At 47.1% G+C, this 21,273-nt stretch overlaps 1 protein-coding gene across 2 annotated transcripts; it reads right to left on the bottom strand.

Moving 5' to 3' along the window:
* Nucleotides 1-5,862: 5,862 nt before the first annotated feature.
* Nucleotides 5,863-21,060, bottom strand: LOC137353443 (ferritin heavy chain B-like). 2 transcript variants are annotated; one of them, XM_068019737.1, is made up of 4 exons: nt 20,891-21,060; nt 18,753-18,899; nt 16,718-16,843; nt 5,863-6,341 (listed from the first exon to the last, which is right to left on the bottom strand). In XM_068019737.1, the coding sequence occupies exons 1-4, from the start codon at nt 20,993-20,995 to the stop codon at nt 6,249-6,251; spliced, it is 471 nt and encodes a 156-aa protein (XP_067875838.1). In that variant the 5' UTR covers nt 20,996-21,060; the 3' UTR covers nt 5,863-6,248. The 2 variants fall into 2 exon arrangements, with proteins under 2 accessions (XP_067875838.1, XP_067875837.1); XM_068019736.1 differs by lacking the exon at nt 5,863-6,341 and adding an exon at nt 14,346-14,679 and having other exon boundaries at nt 20,891-21,058.
* Between the last annotated feature and the right edge of the window lie 213 nt (nt 21,061-21,273).

Raw genomic sequence — 21,273 nt, 5'->3', positions numbered from 1 at the left:
GAAGAAGGGCGCGCTGAGGGACCTGCAGCTCACAGGGTCCCGAGGCGCTTACGTGAGGTCGCGGATCCAGATCCTGGAAGATTTGGATCGCGCCTCACCCTTCTTCTACTCGCTCGAAAAATGGGGGGGGTTCTGTAAGCGGCTTGTCGAGCTGCTGGCCGACAATGGATCCTCCATCACGGATCCGGAGGGAATGGGCCTTCTGGTCCGTACTTATTACAGTGCGTTGTTCTCTCTGGATTCATCCAGCGGGGACGCGCGCAGAGTTTTGTGGGAGGACCTGCCGCAGGTCATCCCGGAGGGCGCCGAAGGATTGGAAGCTCCGCTCACGTTGGCAGAGCTGACCGGCGCCCTCCACCAGCTCTTGAGGGGCAAATCCCCGGGGCTGGACGGGCTGACCATGGAGTTCCTCAGGGCGTTCTGGGATGTGCTGGGGGAAAGCCTGGCGACCGGGGAGATGTCCCTCTCGTGGCGCAGGGTGGTCATCGTCCTGCTGCCGAAGAGGGGCGATCTCCGCCTGCTTAAAAACTGGCGTCCGGTCTCCCTCCTCAGCACGGATTATAAGATCTTTACCCGGGCTATGTCTACCCGCCTGGGCTCCGTGCTGGCCCACATGATCCACCCTGACGAGTCCTTCATGGTCCCGGGCAGGTCCATCCAGGACAACATCCACCTGGTCCGGGACCTGATCCATCTTTCCCAGAGGACTGGTCTGTCAGTCGACTTTCTCTCCCTCGATCAGGAGAAGGTGTTCGACAGGGTGGATCACGAATAACCTTTCGGGACTCTGCGCGCATTCAGACTTGGGCCTCATTTTGTGGCCCAAGTCTGACTTTTATACGCCGCCAGAGAGTGTCTAGTCAAAGTTAACGGGTCCTTGACGGCGCCCCTTCGCTTTGGTAGAGGAGTGCGTCAGGGATGCCCCATGTCCGGCCAATTGTATACCATCTGCATGGAGCCGTTCCTGTGCCTGCTTTGCAGGAGGTTGGTGGGGTTGGCTCTGCGCGAGCCGGCCATGCGGGTCGTCCTCTCGGCTTACGCCGATGACGTGCTCCTCGCGATCACAGATCCCGTTGACTTGCGGAGGATGCACGACTGCCAGCAGACCTTTTCTGCCCCATCCTCCGCGAGGATCAATTGGGAGAAATGTTCCGGTCTCCTGGTGGGTCAGTGGCGGGTGGACTCCCTGCCGGAGGAGTTGACACCTTTTGCGTGGAGCACCACACACCTCCTCTATCTGGGAGTCCACCTTAGCCCCACTGAGGAAGCCTGGCCGCAAATTGGCGGGGGTTGGAGGCGAAAGTCACCACTCGGCTGGAGCGCTGGACAGGACTGCTCCGAGTGCTTTCCTACAGGGTCCGAGCGCTGGTCATAAACCAACTGGTGGCCTCAATGTTGTGGTACCAGTTGGTCACTTTGGCCCCTGCATTCACCACCAAGATCCAGAAGAAGCTCGCTGATTTCTTCTGGTGCAAGAGCAAACACTGGGTCTCTGCTGCGGTCCTGAGTCTCCTGATCGAGGAGGGCGGCCAGCCGCTGGTGTGCGTCTGCACCCAGGCTGCGACTCTCCGCCTTCGGACCCTGCAGAGATACCCGTACGTCGAGCGTCCTCCCAGATGGTGCGTGCTGGCGACGTATTTTTTCCGCCAGTGACACTGCCTTCCAGACGACACGCAGCTCCTGGCGGAGTCTGTTAGTCGCGCTTCTCTGAGGGAGTTGCCTGTCTTTTACCGGGATCTATTCTGAGTCTGAAACATGGTCGCCTCCAGTCAGGGCGCTACCCCGCCAGTGGAGGAGAGCACCTCGGCTGCCCGGGCGGCCGACTCCGGGGACGGACCGATGTGCGGAGGAGTAGCCGAAGCCCCCGGGGCGCCCCTCACTGTGGATGACGAGGGGGTTTGGGAGCGAGGAGCGTTCCCAGTTGAGCTGACCCCCGCTCGGCCGGAACTGCTTATTGGACCAAGGCCCCGAAACCCTCCTCGGGAGTCGGTCCCACACAACCCGAGCCGCCTCTCGGAAATGCCATCCGTACCATTCCAATCAGCGCGGAGGGGTCTCCTGTACGGGCTGCTCCTGCACACTCTCCACTTCCTCACCCTCGTCAGCCCGCTGGACACGCCTTGGCAGTCCGCGTTGCCATCTGGTGGCGAGGGGAAACCCCGATGGAGGTCTCTCTACGCGGGAGTCCTCCCCTTTACATCGGGGACCTGGGGTGGAGGGTGTTGCACAAGGCAGTCCCGTGCAATAGACTTTTAAGTAGGTTCACGGATTCGTCCAGGCCGCCTGTAATTTCTGCGGCCTGGACGAATCCGTGTTCCATGTATATATGGAGTGTGCGCGGTTGCAGCGCCTGTTTGAGTATTTGAAGGGGCTGCTCCTCAAGTTTTGGCTGCACTTCAGTCCCACGCGCCTGATTTTTGAGCACCCGGTGAGGAGGGGCATGGGCCGGGAGGAGGATCTCCTCGTCGGTCTGCTCCTGGGCCTGGCCAAGGTGGCAATTCACAGGTCAAGGCTGTGGGCCGTCGGGGGGTCCGTCCTCCCCGATTGCCTGGCCCTCTTCCGCGGTTACGTTCGCTCCCGGGTGTCTCTGGAGAAGGAGCATGCGGTGTCCGCCGGTACGCTTGAGGCCTTCTGCGACCGGTGGGCACCGCAGGGACTGGAGTGCATAATTGACGCCGAGAATGGCATTTTAATTTGAGTTTGTTTTATTTATCTGTTTTTTTAATAAAGTTATTTTTATAAAATGTATATGCAGGGGGCCTGAGGAATAAAGGCCCCTTCGACATAAAATATATAAAAGGGGCCTGGGGTATAAATTCCACCTTATATTTAAAAAATGGGCTAGGTGGGGAATAAAGCTTCCTTGATGAAGTGTTGGCATCACTCAGTCGCAGTGCTTGGAATTAGGCGTCTGTCGGTCTAAAACTACACTCCAGGATGAGAATACGTTCTGTAAACTCAGAATTCATTGTGAAGTGCTCCATTGTCTTTTAGAGTAAACTGATGCATGTAAAGATATCCCTCATAACATCTAACAAATAGCAAGGATGTGTCCAATTTAGTATCTGCCTCTGATCAAACTCAGATAAAATGCTAATTTACTTTTGCATATCTAATTTGGCTACTGTGTTTGTCCATCCAATGATTACCAGTGACTAAGGTCTCATACCCGGTGAAGTGCTTTTGAATTTCATAAGAACACGATAGGCGGTATAGAAATACAAGATTTCTTTCTACTCTGTCCCATTAGCGTACCTTAAATTTTATCTCAGAAGAGGAGACAAGTACTAGGCCATCCATTTTGGATAGTAAAAAGATAGGACAGAATACTTCCGAAATGGTGAAAAGCTAGAAAAAGCGAAAGTCCAAAGAGATTTGAGAGTCCAGGAATATAGATTAAAATCTCACGTACAAAAAAAAAATCAGAAGTTTAATGGGATGCTGGCTTTTATATCTAGAGCACAAGAATACAAGGAATACCAGGGGTAGAAGTTATGCTTCAGCCCTGGTTAGACCACACCAGTTACTATGAGCAGTTCTGGGTGACCACACCTCAAGGATATATTGCAGGGAGTGCAGTGTAGGTTTACCAGAATGATACCTGGACTCCAAGGGTTAAATTATGAGGCGAGATTAAAGAATCTAGAGTTGTATTCCCTGGAATTTAGAAGGTTAAAGGATGATTTGAGCAAAGTTTTCAAGATATTAAGGGGAGCAGACAGGGCTGGCAGAGAGAAACTACTTCCACCCGTTGGCAAGTCTAGGACTCGGGGAGATTGTCAAAAAATTAGAACCAGACCTTTCAGGAGTGAAATTTGGAAACACTTTTAGAGTCATAGAGTCAGACTCGTACAGCAGAAACAGGCCCTTTGGCCCACCTCGTCCATGCCGACCATAATGCCTATCTATACTAATCCCACCTGCCTGCATTAATTCCATATCCCTCGATGCCTTGCTCATTCAAGTACCTGTCCAGATGCCTCTTAAATGTTGCTACTGTTCCTGCCTCCACCACCTCCTCTGGCAGCTCATTCCAGATACCCACTATTCTTTATGTGAAAAATTTACCCCTTTGATCCCCTTTAAACCTCCTCCCTCTCACCTTAAATCTATGCCCTCTAATTTTAGTCACCCCTACCACGGGACACAGACTCTGGCTATCTATCCTATCTATGCCTCTCATAGTTTTATATACCTTTATCGTGTCCCCTCTCAGCCTCCTTCGCTCCAGAGAAAACAGACCCAGCCTATCCATTCTGTCTTTATAACTCAAGCCCTCCAAACCAGGCAACATCCTTGTGAATCTTTTCTGCACCCTCTCTAGCTTAATCACATCTTTCCTGTAGTGTGGCAACCAGAACTGCACACAGTACTCCAAATGCGGCCTAACCAACGTTGTGTACAACTGTAACATGACGTCCCAACTCTTCTACTCAATGCCTCGGCCGATGAAGGCAAGCATGCCAATCGCCTTCTTCACCAACCTGTGTTGCCACTTTCAGGGAACTATGTACTTGCACCCCAAGGTCTCTCTGCTCAACAACACTCCCCAGGGCCCTGCCATTCACTGTATATGTCCTGCCCTGGTTTAACTTCCCAAAGTGCATCACTTCGCACTTGTCTGCGTTAAATTCCATTTGCCAATCCCTTGCCCCCTTTCCCAGTTGATCTATATCCTGTTGTAACCTTAGACAACCTTCTTCACTGTCCACTATACCACCAATTTTGGTGTCATCTGCAAACTTACTAATCATGCCCCCTACTTTCACATCCAAGTCATTAATATATATGACAAACAGCAGAGGGCCCAGCACCAATCCCTGCAGCACACCACTGGTCACCCGCCTCCAATCTGAAAAACAACCCTCCACTACCACCCTATCATCAAGCCAATTTTGTATCCAATTGGCTAGCTCACCCTGGATCCCATGTGTTTGAACCTTCCAGACCAGCCTACCATGTGGGACCTTGTGAAAGGCCTTGCTAAAGTCCATGTAGCCAACTTCCATCGCCCTGCCCTCCTGTGCAAAGGATTGTAGAAGTTTGGAACTTTTTTTTTTTGAAAATGGCAATTGTTGCTAGATCAATTGTTAATTTTAAATCTAAGATTGATAGATTTTTGTTCACTAAAAGGATATGGGGTAAAATTGGGTATGAGTTAGGGAGCAGGTCGGCCATGATCTCATTGAATGGCAGAACAGGTTAGAGGGGCTGAATGGCCTCCTCCGGTTCCTGTGTTCCAATGAGTGCCCCCTATTGAGTGAGCAAAGCCTTTCCACTTCCTCCAACCCCCATCACTGTGGCCACTTTGTGATTAATTACTGCTGTTTTGTGTTCTGTTTCCTCGCCCATTTGTATCGTACTTTATGCTGTTCTTTAGTGTAGGGCCCCTGTATTCTAACCCACTGCAGCATCCAGTCCCCACTAAACTGTGCTATAGCAGAGTGTATTCCGGATATCAGGAACTGCAAGGGTCTGGGAGATTTTCAACTATATGTCAGATCACTTGCTCATTGTACTAACTACTAACGTTCAGTATTTTGGATTTATATGTTGCTATATTCATCCATGATTGTTTCAGTAGGCAATGGGGAGAGGGTACAGGGATGGGCAGAAAAGAAACTTAGAAATTCCTGGACAAGAAAAGACCAAGGACTATCCCCTTCGCCTCTACCGTCCTGGTACCACATGTTACTGTGATAATGGCGTTGTTGACTAAACACAGCGATCAATCTGGATGAAGTCGACAACAGACCCAGACATGAGGGGAGGAAAATACCAGTGTTTGGATTCAGATATTCAGAAGTGCAATGGAGTCAGTGTTTATTCATGGAATTGACACTTTGACATTTACTGAAAAAACTGAAAATACGTCACACAAAACTCTTGAGAAAAGTCTTGGATGTCAGTTGAAAAGAATGCATCGCCAAGCTGATACCATATGGCCACTAACACAGAATAACAACAGAAATGAAGTGTAGAAACATGTCAGTCATTCCTTCAGAGCAAAGAAGGAGCCATTTCAGAGGATAATCTGTGCCTCAGTTGATGGGTCTCTTGCCTTTGAGTTGCAAAGTTATGAAATCAAGCGCCAAGCCAGAGCTTAAGCACAAGCATCAAGGCTATCACTCCAGTGCAGTAGTGAGGGAGTGCTGCACTGGTAGAGGTGCTGATTTTGGGATCTTGCTGTGCATAAACTGGCTGCCGCCTTTCCTGCATCACAACAGTGACCACACTTCAAAAGAACTTCATTGACTGCAAAGCACTTTGGGATGCTCGGTGGTTGTGAAAGGCGCTACATAAATGCAAATCCTGTTTTTGACTGTTCTGAGAACAGAAACCTGGGAACAAAAAGAGAGGTTGTCCTAGAATTAAATACAATACTCCGTTCATTGGGGATACAGACATTCCTAAAGAACAATTACTATCAAGTATATGAATAAAGATGTGTGGAGAACAGTCGCATAAGCTCCGATGACAGTCGATCAATAATTGTGGGACAACATGGTGTGGGACACGCTTCCAGGCCGCACAGGTAGGAAGGCAAACCACATTCTGGGAAAGGCTATGCCTCCAGTCTCTCTTCCCCCCACACTGAGTATTGTATGAGAAAAATATTCCTGAGGGGTCTCGGCAGGGTGGATGTGGAAAGGATGTTTCCCCTTGTGGGAGAATCTAGAACCAGGGTTCACTGTTTAACAATAAGGGGTCAACCATTTAAGACAGAGCTGAGGAGAAATTTTTTCTCTCAGAAGGTCATGAGTCTTTGGAATTCTCTTCCTCAAAAGGCAGGGGAAGCAAAGACTTTGAATATTTTTAAGGCAGGGGTAGATAGATTCTTGATAAGCAAGGGGGGTGGAAGGTTATCGGGGGCAGGTGGTAATGTGGAGAAATCAGTTCAGCCATGAATTTATTGAATTGCGGAGCAGGCTCGAGGGGCCGAGTGGCCTACTCCTGCTCCTAATTCATAAATTCGTATGAGCCTCCGCTCACTGCTTCATGCAACACAGTTGAGATTAGGAACTCAGCCATCTGCCGTAATCAGCATCATTGCTGGGAAACCTTTGGATCTTATCCTTATCCGTATGGCCCATTGGCCCTAGGGGGGGTTTCCAACACTTATCAAACCAAACAACTGCATCCTTGATTGCTTCACTGATTAATGTTGATTGTATAATCACGCACTGCAGAGTTAAAAGGTAGGTTTCACAGTTTTACATTGCAGGTTCCAAAGTAATCTCACCCAAAGAGTTATCTGCATTGACTACTAATCAGATTAGACTCTGAATAATCAATTGAGAAGAAAGAATTTGCATTTATATTAGCACCTTTCACAATCTCAGGACCCCCAACGCACTTTGCAAGTACTTTTGATGTGTAGGCTCTGTTATAATGTATGAAATGCTGTAGCCAATTTGCACACAGAAAGCTCCCACAAACAGCAATGCGATCATCTGTTTTAGTGGTGTTGATTAAAGGATAAATATTGACCAGGACACTGGAGAAAGCGCACTGTTCTGTGAAATATTGGCCATGGGATCTTTTACTTCCACCTGAGAGGGCAAACAGAGCTCGAGTGTGACATCATATCCAAAAGATGACACCTCCAACATCAGAAAATAGGAACAGGAGGAGGCCATTCAGCCCCTCGAGTCTATTCCGCCATTCAGTGAGATCATGGCTAACCTGTGACCGAACTCCATATACCCGCCTTTGCCCCATATCCCTTTGGATATTTTTTTTATTCATTCATGGGATGTGGGCATCGCTGGCCAGGTCAGCATTTATTGCCCATCCCTAATTGCCCCTTGAGAAGGTGGTGGTGAGCTGCCTTCTTGAACCGCTGCAGTCCATGTGGGGTAGGTACACCCACAGTGCTGTTAGGAAGGGAGTTCCAGGATTTTGACCCAGCGACAGTGAAGGAACGGCGATATAGTTCCAAGCCAGGATGGTGTGTGACTTGGAGGGGAACTTGCAGGTGGTGGTGTTCCCATGCATTTGCTGCCCTTGTCCTTCGAGGTGGTAGAGGTCGCGGGTTTGGAAGGTGCTGTCTAAGGAGCCTTGGTGCTTTGCTGCAGTGCATCTTGTAGATGGTACACACTGCTGCCACTGTGCGTCGGTGGTGGAGGGAGTGAATGTTTGTAGATGGGTTACAATCAAGCGGGCTGCTTTGTCCTGGATGGTATCAAGCTTGAGTGTTGTTGGAGCTGCACCCGTCCAGGCAAGTGGAGAGTATTCCATGACTTGTGCCTTGTAGAGGTGGACAGGCTTTGGGGAGTCAGTAGATGAGTTACTCGCCGAAGGATTCCCAGCCTCTGACCTGCTCTTGTAGCCACAGTATTTATATGGCTACTCCAGTTCAGTTTCTGGTCAATGGTATCCCCTAGGATGTTGATAGTGGGGGATTCAGCAATGGTAATGCCATTGAATGTCAAGGGGAGATGGTTAGATTCTCTCTTGTTGGAGATGGTCATTGCCTGGCACTTCTGTGGCACGAATGTTACTTGCCACTTATCAGCCCAAGCCTGGATATTGTCCAGGTCTTGCTGCATTTCTACACGGACTGCTTCTGTACCTGAGGAGTTGCAAATGGTGCTGAACATTGTGCAATCATCAGCGAACATCCCCACTTCTGATCTTATGATTGAAGGAAGGTCATTGATGTAGCAGCTGAAGATGGTTGGGCCTAGGACACTACCCTGAGGACCTCCTGCAGTGATGTCCTGGAGATGAGATGATTGACCTCCAACAACCACAGCCATCTTCCTTTGTGCTAGGTATGACTCCAACCAGTGGAGGGTTTTCCCGATTCCTATTGACTCCAGTTTTGCTAGGGCTCCTTGATGCCATACTCGGTCAAATGCTGCCTTGATGTCAAGGGCAGTCACTCTCACCTCACCAGTTCAGCTCTTTTGTCCATGTTTGAACCAAGGTTGTAATGAGGTCAAGAGCTGAGTGTCTCTGGCGGAACCGAAACTGAGCGTCACTGAGCATGTTATTGTTAAGTAAGTGGCACTGTTGATGACACCTTCCATCACTTTAGTGATGATTGAGAGTAGACTGATGGGGCGGTAATTGACCAGGTTGGACTTGTCCTGCTTTTTGTGCACAGGACATACCTGGGTAATTTTCCACATTGCCGGGTAGATGCCAGTGTTGGAGCTATACTGGAACAGCTTGGCTAAGGACGCGGCAAGTTCTGGAGCACAGGTCTTCAGTACTATTACCGGAATATTGTCAGGACCCATATCCTTTGCAGTATCCAGTGCCTTCAGTCGTTTCTTGATATCATGCGGAGTGAATCGAATTGGCTGAAGTCTGGCATCTGTGATGCTGGGGACTTCAGGAGGAGGCCGAGATGGATCATCTACTCGGCACTTCTGGCTGAAGATTTTTGCAAATGCTTCAGCCTTATCTTTCACACTGATGTGCTGGGCTCCCCCATCATTGAGGATGGGGATATTTGTGGAGCCACCTCCTCCAGTTAGTTCTTTAATTGTCCACCACCATTCACGACTGGATGTGGCAGGACTGCAGAGCTTAGATCTGATCCATTGGTTATGGGATCGCTTAGCTCTGTCTATTGCATGCTGCTTATGCAGTTTGGCATGCAAGTAGTCCTCTGTTGTAGCTTCACCAAGTTGACACCTCATTTCAAGGTATGCCTGGTGCTGCTCCTGGCATGCCCTCCTGCGCTCTTCATTGAACCAGGGTTGGTTCCCTGGCTTGATGGTAATGGTAGAGTGGGGGATATGCTGGGCCATGAGGTTGAGTACAATTCTGCTGCTGCTGATGGCCCACAGCACCTCATGGATGCCCAGTTTTGCATTGCTAGATCTGTTCGAAATTGATCCCATTTAGCATCATGATAGTGCCACACAACACGATAGAGGGTATCCTCAATGTGAAGGCGGGACTTCGACTCCACATGGACTGTGCGGTGATCACTCCTACCAATGCCATCATGGACAGATGCATCTGTGGCAGGCAGATTGGTGAGGACGAGGTCAAGTATGTTTTTCCCAATTATTGGTTCCCTCACCACCCGCCGCATACCCTGTCTAGCAGCTGTGTCCTTTAGGACTCGGCCAGCTCGGTCAGTAGTTCTGCTACCGAGCCACTCTTGGTGTTGGACATTGAAGTCCCCCACCCAGAGTACATTCTGTGCCCTTGCCAACCTCAGTGCTTCCTCCAAGTGGTGTTCAACATGGAGGAGTACTGACTCATCAGCTGAGGGAGGGCAGTAGGTGGTAATCAGCAGGAGGTTTCCTTGTCCATGTTTCACCTGATGCCATAAGACTTCATGGGGTCCAGAGTCGATGTTGAGGACTCCCAGGGCAACTCCCTCCCGACTGTATACCACTGTGCCGCCACCTCTGGTGGGTCTGTCCTGCCGGTGGGACAGGACATACCCGGGGATGGTGATGGCAGTGTCTGGGACATTGTCTGTAAGGTATGATTTCGTGAGTATGACTATGTCAGGCTGCTGCTCGACTAGTCTGTGGGACAGCTCTCCCAACTTTGGCACAAGGTCCCAGATGTTAGTAAGGAGGACTTTGCAGGGTCGAGAGGGTTGGGTTTGCTGTTGTCATTTTTCCAGTGCCTAGGTCGATGCCGGGTGGTCCGTCTGGTTTCATTCCTTTTTATTGACTTCGTAGCGGTTAGGTACAACTGAGTGGCTTGCTGGGCCATTTCAGAGGGCATGTAAAAGTCAACCGCATTGCTGTGGGTCTGGAGTCACATGTGGGCCAGACCAGGTGAGGACAGCAGATTTCCTTCCCTAAAGGACATTAGTGAACCAGATGGGTTTTTACAACAATCGACAATGGTTTCATGGCCATCATTAGACTAGGTTTTTAATTCCAGATTTATTAATTGAATTCAAATTCCACCTTCTGCTGTGGCAGGATTCGAACCCATGTCCCCAGAGCAATACCCTGGGTCTCTGGGTTACTAGTCCACTATACCACTGCCTATCAATTTCACACTTAAAATTAACAATTGATAGAGCATCAATTGCCTTTTGCAGAGGAGAGTTTCAATTTTCTACCACCCTTTGCATGTAGAACTGTTTCCGAACTTCACTCCTGAAAGGTCTGGCTCTAATTTTTAGATAGTTTCCCTCGTCCTAGACTCCCAAACCAGCAGAAATAGTTACTCTCTATCTACCCTGTCTGTTCCCCTGAATATCTTGAAAACGTTGAGCAAATCACCCCTTCACCTTCTAAATTCTGGAGAATATGACTCTAGTTTATTTAATCTCTCCTTGTAAGTTGAGACCACGATCAGATCAGCCATGATCTTATTAAGTGGCAGAGCAGGCTTGAGGGGCCGAATGGCCTACACCTGCTCCTATTATGTTCCTATGTAATTTAACCCTTGGAATCCAGGTGTCCATTTGGTAAATCTTTGCTGCCCTTCCTCCAAGGCCAATATATCCTTCCTAAGGTATATTGCCCAGAACTGCTCACAGTACTCCTCCAGGTGTGGTCTAACCAAGGCTTTGCATAGCTGAAGCATAACTTTTACCACTTGTATTCTCGTCCTCTTCTTATAAACGGCAGCATTCCATTAGCCTTTTTGATTAATTTCTGTACCCGTTCATGACATTTTAATAATCTATGTACCTGGAACCCAAGTCTCTTTGGACCGCCATTCTTTCAAGCTTCTCCCCATTTAGAAAGTACACAGTACTCTCCATTTTAGGTCCAAAGTGGGGACCTCACAGTTGCCTACATTGAAATCCATTTGCCACAGTTTTGCCTACTTGCTTAATCTATCAATATCTTTGTAGTATTATATTTCCATCGACACGCTTTACTTGTCCACCTATCGTTGCATGATAGGCAAATTTGGATATGATGCTTTGTATTCTGTCATCAAAGTCATCACTATACACAGTCAATAGTTGAGACCCTGATATAGATCCTTGTGGGACACCAGTAGCCACACCCTACCAATCCTGCCCATTATCTTTACTCTGTCTCCAGTCACTCAGTCTATTTCCTAGCCAGATCGATAATTTGCCTTCAGTTCCAAAAGCTTTAACTTTAACTAAGTCTCTTATGTGGGACTTGATCAAATAGAAATCCAAATAACATCCATAGACGTTTCCCTGTCCATTACTTCAGTCACTTCTTCAAAAAAATACAATCAGATTCATTAGGCATGATCTCCCCTTCACAAATCCGTGCTGCTCTCTTATGACCAGCTGAAAATTTTCAAGGTGTTCAGTCACCTTATACTTACTCATAGATTCTAGTAATTTCCTGACAAGTGATGTTAGGCTATCTGGTCCAACAGGGGTAGCATTGACAGTACCAACCATGGCTTTTATGTTCAAGCCTTTGGTGTAGGATTTGAACCCAAAATCTTAGAACCATAGAAAAATTACGGCACAGAAGGAGGCCATTCAGCCCATCATGTATGTGCCAGCCGAAAACTAGCAGCCCAGTCTAATTCCACCTTTCTGCACCTGGCCCATAGCCTTGCCGGTTCCAGCACTTCCGGTGCATGTCTATGTACCTTTTAAAAGAATTGAGGGTTTCTGTTTCCACCACCATTCCTGGCAGTGAATTCCAGATACCCACCACCCTCTGGGTGAAAAAGTATTTCCTCAAGTCCCCTCTAATCCTTCTACCAAATCACCTTAAATCTGTGCCCCCTGGCAATTGACCTCTCCACTAGGGGAAACAGGTCCTTCCTGTCTACTCGATCTAGGCCCCTCATAATTTTGTACACTTCTAATCCTCTAACCCAGATGTAAGTATACAACCCGCTGAGCCATAGCTGACACAAATCCTGTAAGTAATAGTTTCTCACTGGTACTTCCACTGAACCGTTGGCAGTCAGATACAAATCCGTTCATTCTATAGAATCTGAAGCTGCTACGACATGCCAGGAATGACATCTGAAGAATCCAAACCTCTCATTTGACTCTCTGGCCTTGGTCTTGGAGAGAGAGCAGAGGAGATTTACTGGAATGGTACCAGCGATTTGGGACTCCATTATGCGGAGAGACTGGAGAAGCTGGGATTGTTCTCCTTGGAGATTTAGTGGACGCTTATAAGGGGTTTTGGCGAAGTGATTGAGGAGAGACTCTTTCCACTGGCAGGAGGGTAATCAAGAGACACAGATTTGAAATAATTGGATAAAGTAACAGAGGGGAGTCGAGGAGAAAAACTTTTACAAATTGAGTTAATCTGATCTGGAATGCGCTGCCTGAAAGGGTGGTAGAAGCAGATTCAATAATAACTTCCAAAAGGGAATCGGATAAATAATTGAAAGTTCTTTCATGGCAATGGGCAAAGAACAGGAGGAGTGGGATTAATTGAACAGGTCTTTAAAGAGCTGCTACAGGCATCACAGGCGGAATGGTCTCCTTCTGTGCTGTAAGAATCGATAATCACACAGGAAAATAAAGTTCGACTGCTTTTGGTGTTTATCAGCACATTCCCCGGGTTACACAATTGGACAGTAGGTTGGCGGGTGGGATTTAATTACTGTTATTCATGATCTGGCAGCTTTTCCCAATTTCTGGAAGCTGGCCGATGATGCAGTACTCGTGAATTTATTTAATAATGAATAAAAACAAAAAAAAACAAATGTCCAACTCTGCCGTTGAATTATCGTGTTTAAAATATAAGCTCATATGTTAGCAAAGGTTATGGAGAGCAGTCTGACTGTTTCCGGGAGAATTTTGCAACACGATGGGGATTTTGGCCTTTGCCCATCAATTCACACTGGGGCAATCCCAAAGGCAGGAATGTGTTGCTATTTCCTTCTTGAACCAACCATCGCAGCTCCACCGTGGCTGTTGTGTTGACTCAGCAATTGGAACCATTGAGTGGCTGCCCCACATCACCCTCTGGTGGCAGCAGTCACAAGCCAGGCCATAAACAGCATGGCAAATCTCCTTTGTCTACTCTTTGCCTGCATGAAATAGGTGGAAAGGGGCAGTTTGGGGATGGGGTGGAGGGGGTGGGGGGGTGGGGGGTTGGCTTAGTAGGGTCTCATGGGTGGCAAAAGTGGTACCCCAAACAACAGAGACCCAGACTTTCCTGACTGGCAACCCCCCTGACCACACTAATGAGCATTTAACACTTAACCTTCTTAAGAGTGCTTAACATCATAAATTAATTCCTATCTGAGCCTTGAACTCCCGACTTGAAACTTCAGTAAAATGGCTGCTTAGGACTATCTATTTAAAATGTAGAGAAATAAAAATTTATAGATATTTAATTAGACAATCTTGTGCGAATGGATCGCCACTTGCAAAGTCTTGAGAGGGCGTGGCTTCTAAACAAACAAAAAAAACACACCCATTAACTCCAATAGTCAGCTCCTTTTCAGCAGAGTTATTTATTACTTTACAGAGGCAATGTTGCTACTGAGATAAATGTTTCCTCCAATTCACATTTCTTATGTTCGCTAACTCAGACATTCAGTGTAAAATACTTTAGTTGTTAACCCAGCCCGGGAAGGATGGAGCTATGGAGAGAAACTCCTCATTCCCAAAGTCAAATTCCTTCACCCAAGGGTGTGCTTATTAAACAGGTACTCGCCCATGCCACTGATCTGCCCCATGCCCAATTGCTTGAGGCTTGTGATGTAATCGCCCAGCTTCTTAATGATTTCTATGCTGCTGCTCAAGAAATTGGACTCAAGGAAATCACACATCTGAAAAACAAATCGTAAATACACTCACCATCCACCCAGTTATTACAATTTAACAAAAACCGCTGAGTGTGGTAGCAATCACTGGTGAAGTCTATAGATTAGTGTCAGTGATGGAGTCTATGGGTCAATGTTTATCAGTGATGGAGCTGCACCCGTCCAGGCAAGTGGAGAATATTCCATCACACTCCAGACTTGAGCCTCGTCCGCTTGCCTGGATGGGTGCAGCTCCAACACTCAAGAAGCTCGACACCATACAGGACAAAGCAGCCCACTTGATTGGAACCCATCTACAAACATTCACTCCCTCCACCACCAATGCACAGTGGCAGCAGTGTGTACCATCTACAAGATGCACTGCAGCAATGCACCAAGGCTGCTTAGACAGCGCCTTCCAAACCTGCGACCTGTACTAACTAGAAGGACAAGGGCAGCAAATGCATGGGAACACCACCACCTGCAAGTTCCCCTCCAAGTCACACACCATCCTGACTTGGAACTATATCGCCGTTCCTTCACTGTCGCTGGGTCAAAATCCTGGAACTCCTTTCCTAACAACACTGTGGGTGTACCTACCCCACATGGACTGCAGCGGTTCAAGGAGGCAGCCCACCACCACCTTCTCAAGGGCAATTAGGGATGGGCAATAAATGCTGGCCTGGCCAGCGATGCCCAGATCCCATGAATGAATAAATTTTTTTTTTTTTTTTAAAAAGATGGTGGACAGGCATTGGGGAGTCAGGAGGTGAGTTACTCGCCAAAGGATTCCTAGCTTCTGACCTGCTCTTGTAGCCACGGTATTTATATGGCTACTCCAGTTCAGTTTCTGGTCAATGGTAGCCCCTAGGATGTTGATAGTGGGGGATTCAGCGATGGTAATGCCATTGAATGTCAAGGGGAGATGGTTAGATTCTCTCTTGTTGGAGATGGTCATTGCCTGGCACTTGTGTGGTGTGAATGTTACTTGCCACTTATCAGCACAAGCCTGGATATTGTCCATGTCTTGCTGCATTTCTACACGGACTGCTTCAGTATCTGAGGAGTCGCGAATGGTGCTGAAAATTGTGCAATCATCAGCGAACATCCCCACTTCTGACCTTATGATTGAAGGAAGGTCATTGATGAAGCAGCTGAAGATGGTTGGGCCTAGGACAATACCCTGAGGAATACCCAGTGATGTCCTGGAGCTCAGATGATTGACCTCCAACAACCACAACCATCTTCCTTTGTGCTAGGTACGACTCCAACCAGCGGTGAGTTTTCTCCCTGATTCCTATTGACTCCAGTTTTGCTGGGGCTCCCTGATGCCATACTCAGTCAAATGCTGCCTTGATGTCAAGGGCAGTCACTCTCACCTCACCTCTTGAGTTCAGCTCTTTTGTCCATGTTTGAACCAAGGCTTTAATGAGGTCAGGAGTTGAGTGGCCCTGGCGGAACCCAAACTGAACGTCACTGAGCAGGTTATTGCTGAGCAAGTGCCGCTTGATAGCACTGTCGGCGATGCCTTCCATCACTTTAGTGATGATTGAGAGTAGACTAATGGGGTGATAATCGGCTGGGTTGGATTTGTCCTGCTTTTTGTGTACAGGACATACCTGGGCAATTTACCACATTGCCGGGTAGATGCCAGTATTGTAGCTGTACTGGAACAGTTTGGCTCAGGGCGCTGAGTTCTGGAGCACAGGTCTTCAGTACTTTTGCCGGAATATTGTCAGGGCCCATAGCCTTTGCAGTATCCAGTGCCTTCAGTCGTTTCTTGATATCATGCGGAATGAACTGGATTGACTGTAGGTCTGGCATCTGTGGACTTTGGGAGGAGGCCGAGATGTATCATCTGCTCGGCACTTCTGGCTGAAGATTGTTGCAAATGCTTCAGTCTTATCTTTTGCACTGATGTGCTGGGCTTCCCTATCATTGAGTATGGGTATGTTTGTGGAGCCATCTCAGTTAGTTGTTTAATTGTCCACCACCATTCACGACTGGATGCGGCAGGACTGCAGAGCTTAGATCTGATCCCGTGGGGAAAAAAAACAAAATTTACCTGAGGGTCCTCCTTATTGGAAGCCAAGTGGTGCAGTTCAAGGAGAGACTTGTTGACGGTTTTCTGTAATTCAAGTGCGTAGTGAGTGGCCTCCAGCCCGTTCTTCCACTCTCTCTTTTCTGGTTTCTGTGCAAATAAAAGACTCAAACTGAGATTTCACTCTGGAGCAGCCTGTCCCTCCTGTCAGTGTGACGAAATCGCCAGTTATGCTGCCAGGTGAGACTGCAAACTCCAGCAGAGTGTACTGCTGGGCTCCTTCCCTTTCACTCATGTCGGTTCCAACTCTGCTCGATTCCTTGAGTGGAACTTGGCTTTTTTTTTAACCAGTGTCACAAAGTTTCCTGAAACAAAACAAAAAGTGCTGGAAAAGCTCAGCAGGTTTGGCAGCATCTGTGGAGAGAGAAGCAAAGTTAACGTTTCTGATGAACGGTCACAGACCTGGAACATTAAACTTTGTTTCTCTCTCCACAGACGTTGCCTGATCTGCTGAGTATTTCCAGTACTTTTTGTTTTGTTTCAGATTTCCAGCATCTGCAGTATTTTGCTTTTATTATCACAACGTTTCCTACTTTGTGTGGAGGGATGAATCTGAAAGGGGGGATCTAATTCATTCCTCCTCTTCTTGGGATGTGGTGGACTCTGGCAACAACAATAACCTGCATTTATATAGCACCTTTAACATAGTAAAATGTCCCAAGGAACGTCATAGGAGTGATTAGCCTCAACCGACATCTAAAACAGATTATTTGCTCACTATCTCATTGGGATCTTGCTGTGCGCAAATTGGCAACTGTGTTTCCTGCATTACAACAGTGACTACACTTCAAAAGAATTTCATTGGCTGTAAAGTGTTTCGGAATGGAGATAATTGAACAGATCTTTTGCAGAATTAACAATCCATTGCTATCTAGTGGTGAATGCTGTGAACTGCACCGATCAAGGCAATTGCTCAATGGTGTCGGGTAGTGATGTCTAATTGAAATTGCTGGCAAGTCACAAGCACTAATTTTAATGGAAAACATCCCGCATTCTCTCTCACAACACAGATAAATATACACGTGAAAGTACATTTATTATCTGTCAGCATCCAGTAATCAAGGAAGTGAAGCACTCACAACCATCAAAAAAATACTGCACCGAAAAGGTTAACTCTGCTTCTCTCTCCACAGATGCCGCCAGACCTGCTGAGTATTTCCAGCACTTTCTGCTTCTGCATTTTGTTTTCCCACTTTACGAACGGACACAAAAAGTTTAAAGTTCACGAGCAGACGCCATGCTAATATCAGCATTGAGATCATGTGACCAACAATGGTGTCAGCAACTCGTCTTTTTAATTTAATAATCAGAATATAATTCGCTTGATTTGGACTCCTAATAGTGTGACTAACATATTGGACAACACAGGAGTAGAGCAAGGCATCTCCACACAGAGTCTGAAATAGCTTCTAGTTAACAACTGTTTCTGTACTGATGTTAATGCAGCTCCCTCATAATGTCATTCAGTATGCCCTCTCAGCCAGCTCCCTGTGTTACTGCCTGTACCTCTACTGATGTTAATCCAGCACGTAAAAAGGGACTTCATTTTCATCCTTGTTTTCAAATCCCTCCATGGTTTGCCCTTCCGCTCCTACGACCATCTGAACTTCCTGCACTCCTCTAATTCTGGCCTCTTGAGCATCCCTGATGTTAATCGCTCCACCATTGGCGGCCGTGCTTTCAGCTGCCTGGGTCCTAAACTCTGGAATTCCCTCCTAAACCTCTCTGCCTCTCTTGCTTGTCCTTTAAGATGCTCCTAAAACCCAATTCTTTGACCAAGCTTTTGATCACCTGTCCTAATATCTCCTCATGTGGCTCAGTGTCAAATTTTGTTTGATAATTGCTCCTATGGATGTTTTACTGCTGTATAAATGCAAGTTGGTTTAGTTGTTGTGGTTCATTACTGAAACAACCCAGAGCACAATTTGCTTGATGTAAAAGCAGTGACAGGAGTGGTTGCCTCACCAACTTTGAGACATGGAAGAAATGCTCAGCTAACCTCGATACTCTGCAGCTGAATTTGACCCCCTCGCCTCCTCTGGTATTTGATCAGCTCATCGACCTGCTTGCGCTCGGTTTCCGACAACTCGTGGAAAAACTTTGTAAAATTCTCCAGTGCAACATCATCCCGTTCAAAATAGAATGACTGAAAAAAAATGACATAACAAACCCTTTCAACAAATCCATTCCCTAGCCATTGGACAGCGAGAAATACCAAAACTATTTGTAGCACAGCCACATACACATATATTACAGATGCAGTCATGTATTCACATACATGCACACACATAAATATGCATGTATACAAACATATACATAAACACCCCTGTGTGCATAAAAGCATGAATATAAGCCACTACATGTACACAAATCCAAACACACACTTTACAGCTGGGTTCACTGGAGCAGAAGTGAGAACAATCTATAAACTTTAACTTAGAAAATGACTTAAGGTGCTTCACTGAAAGAAAAGGAGTACCAAACAGTTAGAGTTAGAAGAGATGACCAAAAACATGGAGTAAAAGGATATAAAGAGAAACACTCCCAGGACAGGTACAGCACAGGGTTAGATACAGCGTAAAGCTCCCTCTACACTGTCCCCATCAAACACTCCCAGGACAGGTACAGCACAGGGTTAGATACAGAGTAAAGCTCCCTCTACACTGTCCCCATCAAACACTCCCAGGACAGGTACAGCACAGGGTTAGATACAGAGTAAAGCTCCCTCTACACTGTCCCCATCAAACACTCCCAGGACAGGTACAACACAGGGATTGGCTCCCGTCTTGAAGGCAGTGACACTGGCGGAAAAAATACGTCGCCAGCGCACACCATCTGGGAGGACGCTCGACGTACAGGTATCTCTGCAGGGTCCGAAGGCGGAGAGTCGCAGCCTGGGTGCGGACGCACACCAGCGACTGACCGCCCTCCTCGATCGGGAGACTCAGGAGCCGGTACGCTTGAGGCCTTCCGCGACCGGTGGGCACCGCAGGGACTGGAGTGCATCGTCGACGCCGAGAATGGCATTTTAATTTGAGTTTTTTTTTTTGTTTATTTATCTGGTTTTAATAAAGTTATTTTAAAATATAAGTGTGTATATAAAGGGGGCCTGAGGAATAAAGGCCCCCTCGACATATAAAATATATATAATGGGGGCCTGAGGAATAAAGGCCCCCTCGACATAAAAAATATATAAAGGGGCCTGGGGTATAAAGGCCACCTTATATAAAAAAAAACAGGGTTAGAACAAAAAAAAACGGGGTTAGCTACAGAGTAAAACTCCCTCGACACTGTCCGATCAGTGGTTAGCACTGCAGCCTCAAAAAAAAATGGGGTTAGATACAGAGTACTGCTATACTATTCTGTGCACAGCAGCTCCACCAGGTAGAATGCAGTTGTGTTAATAAGAACTACCAAATCAGTAGTATTGTAAAACAATCCTGGCGAGTGGGGGAGGAGCGTGAAGGAGAGACCACCCAATAAATAAATTGAATTGAGCTCGCCGATCTCACCCAAGGCAGCATGGGGAGGGAAGTGGTGGTGGGTGGTCATTCATGCTTGCAGCATCAACCAAGGCTTTCACTCCTGATTGAAATCCAGTCACACCTGTCGGGAGGTGCCTGTGTGTTCAGACATTGGCTGAGGACTGGATCCAATTTGCATATGATGCCCCCAGGGCTAAATAGCCTGACGACACATTGCCAGTGCTAACTCATAGAATGACTTGTTTAGCGAGCTCCTGGAGTTTGGAGCCACACAAGGAGGCAATGCCTTCAGACAGTAGTAATTCCGTTTGCGTATGAGCACACAACACTACTCCTACATTACAACAGTGACTACACTTCAAAAGTACTTCAGTGGCTGGAAAGCACTGTGGGACATCCTGAAGTCATGAAAAATGCAAGTTCTTTCTTTACCTAATTACGTTTAAAGCAGCAAAAATTAATTGAGATTCTTCTGAAAGCAAACTAAATTACCCAGCAAGAATACAAGCAGAAACAGAGATTAAAAATATATTAAATAATTTTTTTTAAACTCATGGGACGGTGTTGCATTTTAAAAGGTAATGCTTCATCGAGGTCACATTCCAATCTTGCAAAGTTTTTCCTGTGTTAGGTGATAAGAAGGAAGTTTTACCATGTCGAGGTACATGTACGAGGTGTAGTACTTGAGGCTGATGAGTTTGTTGATGGCTGCCTCGCTGTCTGGATGAAGATTCTGTCTCACCTGCGACTGCATCATTCACATAATAAACTCTGTCTGCTTGCTCTGTCCAGTTACTACCTAGAACGGAGTGTGCTTTTGCCAGTGGTGGGGGTGGGGTACAGTGAGGTCAGGATACTCTGGGTTTATCACGCATCACCCATACACAGTGAGGGCAGGGTGCACAAGATCTGGCTTATCACAGATTGCCAACCTCAGGAATGAACCGGGCTGGGTTACAACAGGGATTGCTGCAAGCTTGAGAACCCCTTCTAATGCAACACCACATGGGCTAAGGTTATTATGAATGCAGATTA

The sequence above is a fragment of the Heterodontus francisci genome, chromosome 41, assembly GCF_036365525.1.
Source record: "Heterodontus francisci isolate sHetFra1 chromosome 41, sHetFra1.hap1, whole genome shotgun sequence".
Classification (NCBI taxonomy): domain Eukaryota; kingdom Metazoa; phylum Chordata; class Chondrichthyes; order Heterodontiformes; family Heterodontidae; genus Heterodontus; species Heterodontus francisci.
Note: the sequence above shows the minus strand (reverse complement) of the source record. Positions and strands in the feature narration are given on the sequence as shown.

Excerpts from the sequence above, each read along its gene's own strand:
- LOC137353443 (XM_068019736.1), bottom strand. The coding sequence starts at position 20,995 with ATGATGCAGTCGCAGGTGAGACAGAATCTTCATCCAGACAGCGAGGCA. Across the intron at positions 16,844-18,752 it reads TTCAGCTGCAGAGTATCGAG|AAACCAGAAAAGAGAGAGTG; the intron begins GTTAGCTGAGCA and ends TTATTTGCACAG. Across the intron at positions 14,680-16,717 it reads CCAATAAGGAGGACCCTCAG|ATGTGTGATTTCCTTGAGTC; the intron begins GTAAATTTTGTT and ends TTTGTTTTTCAG.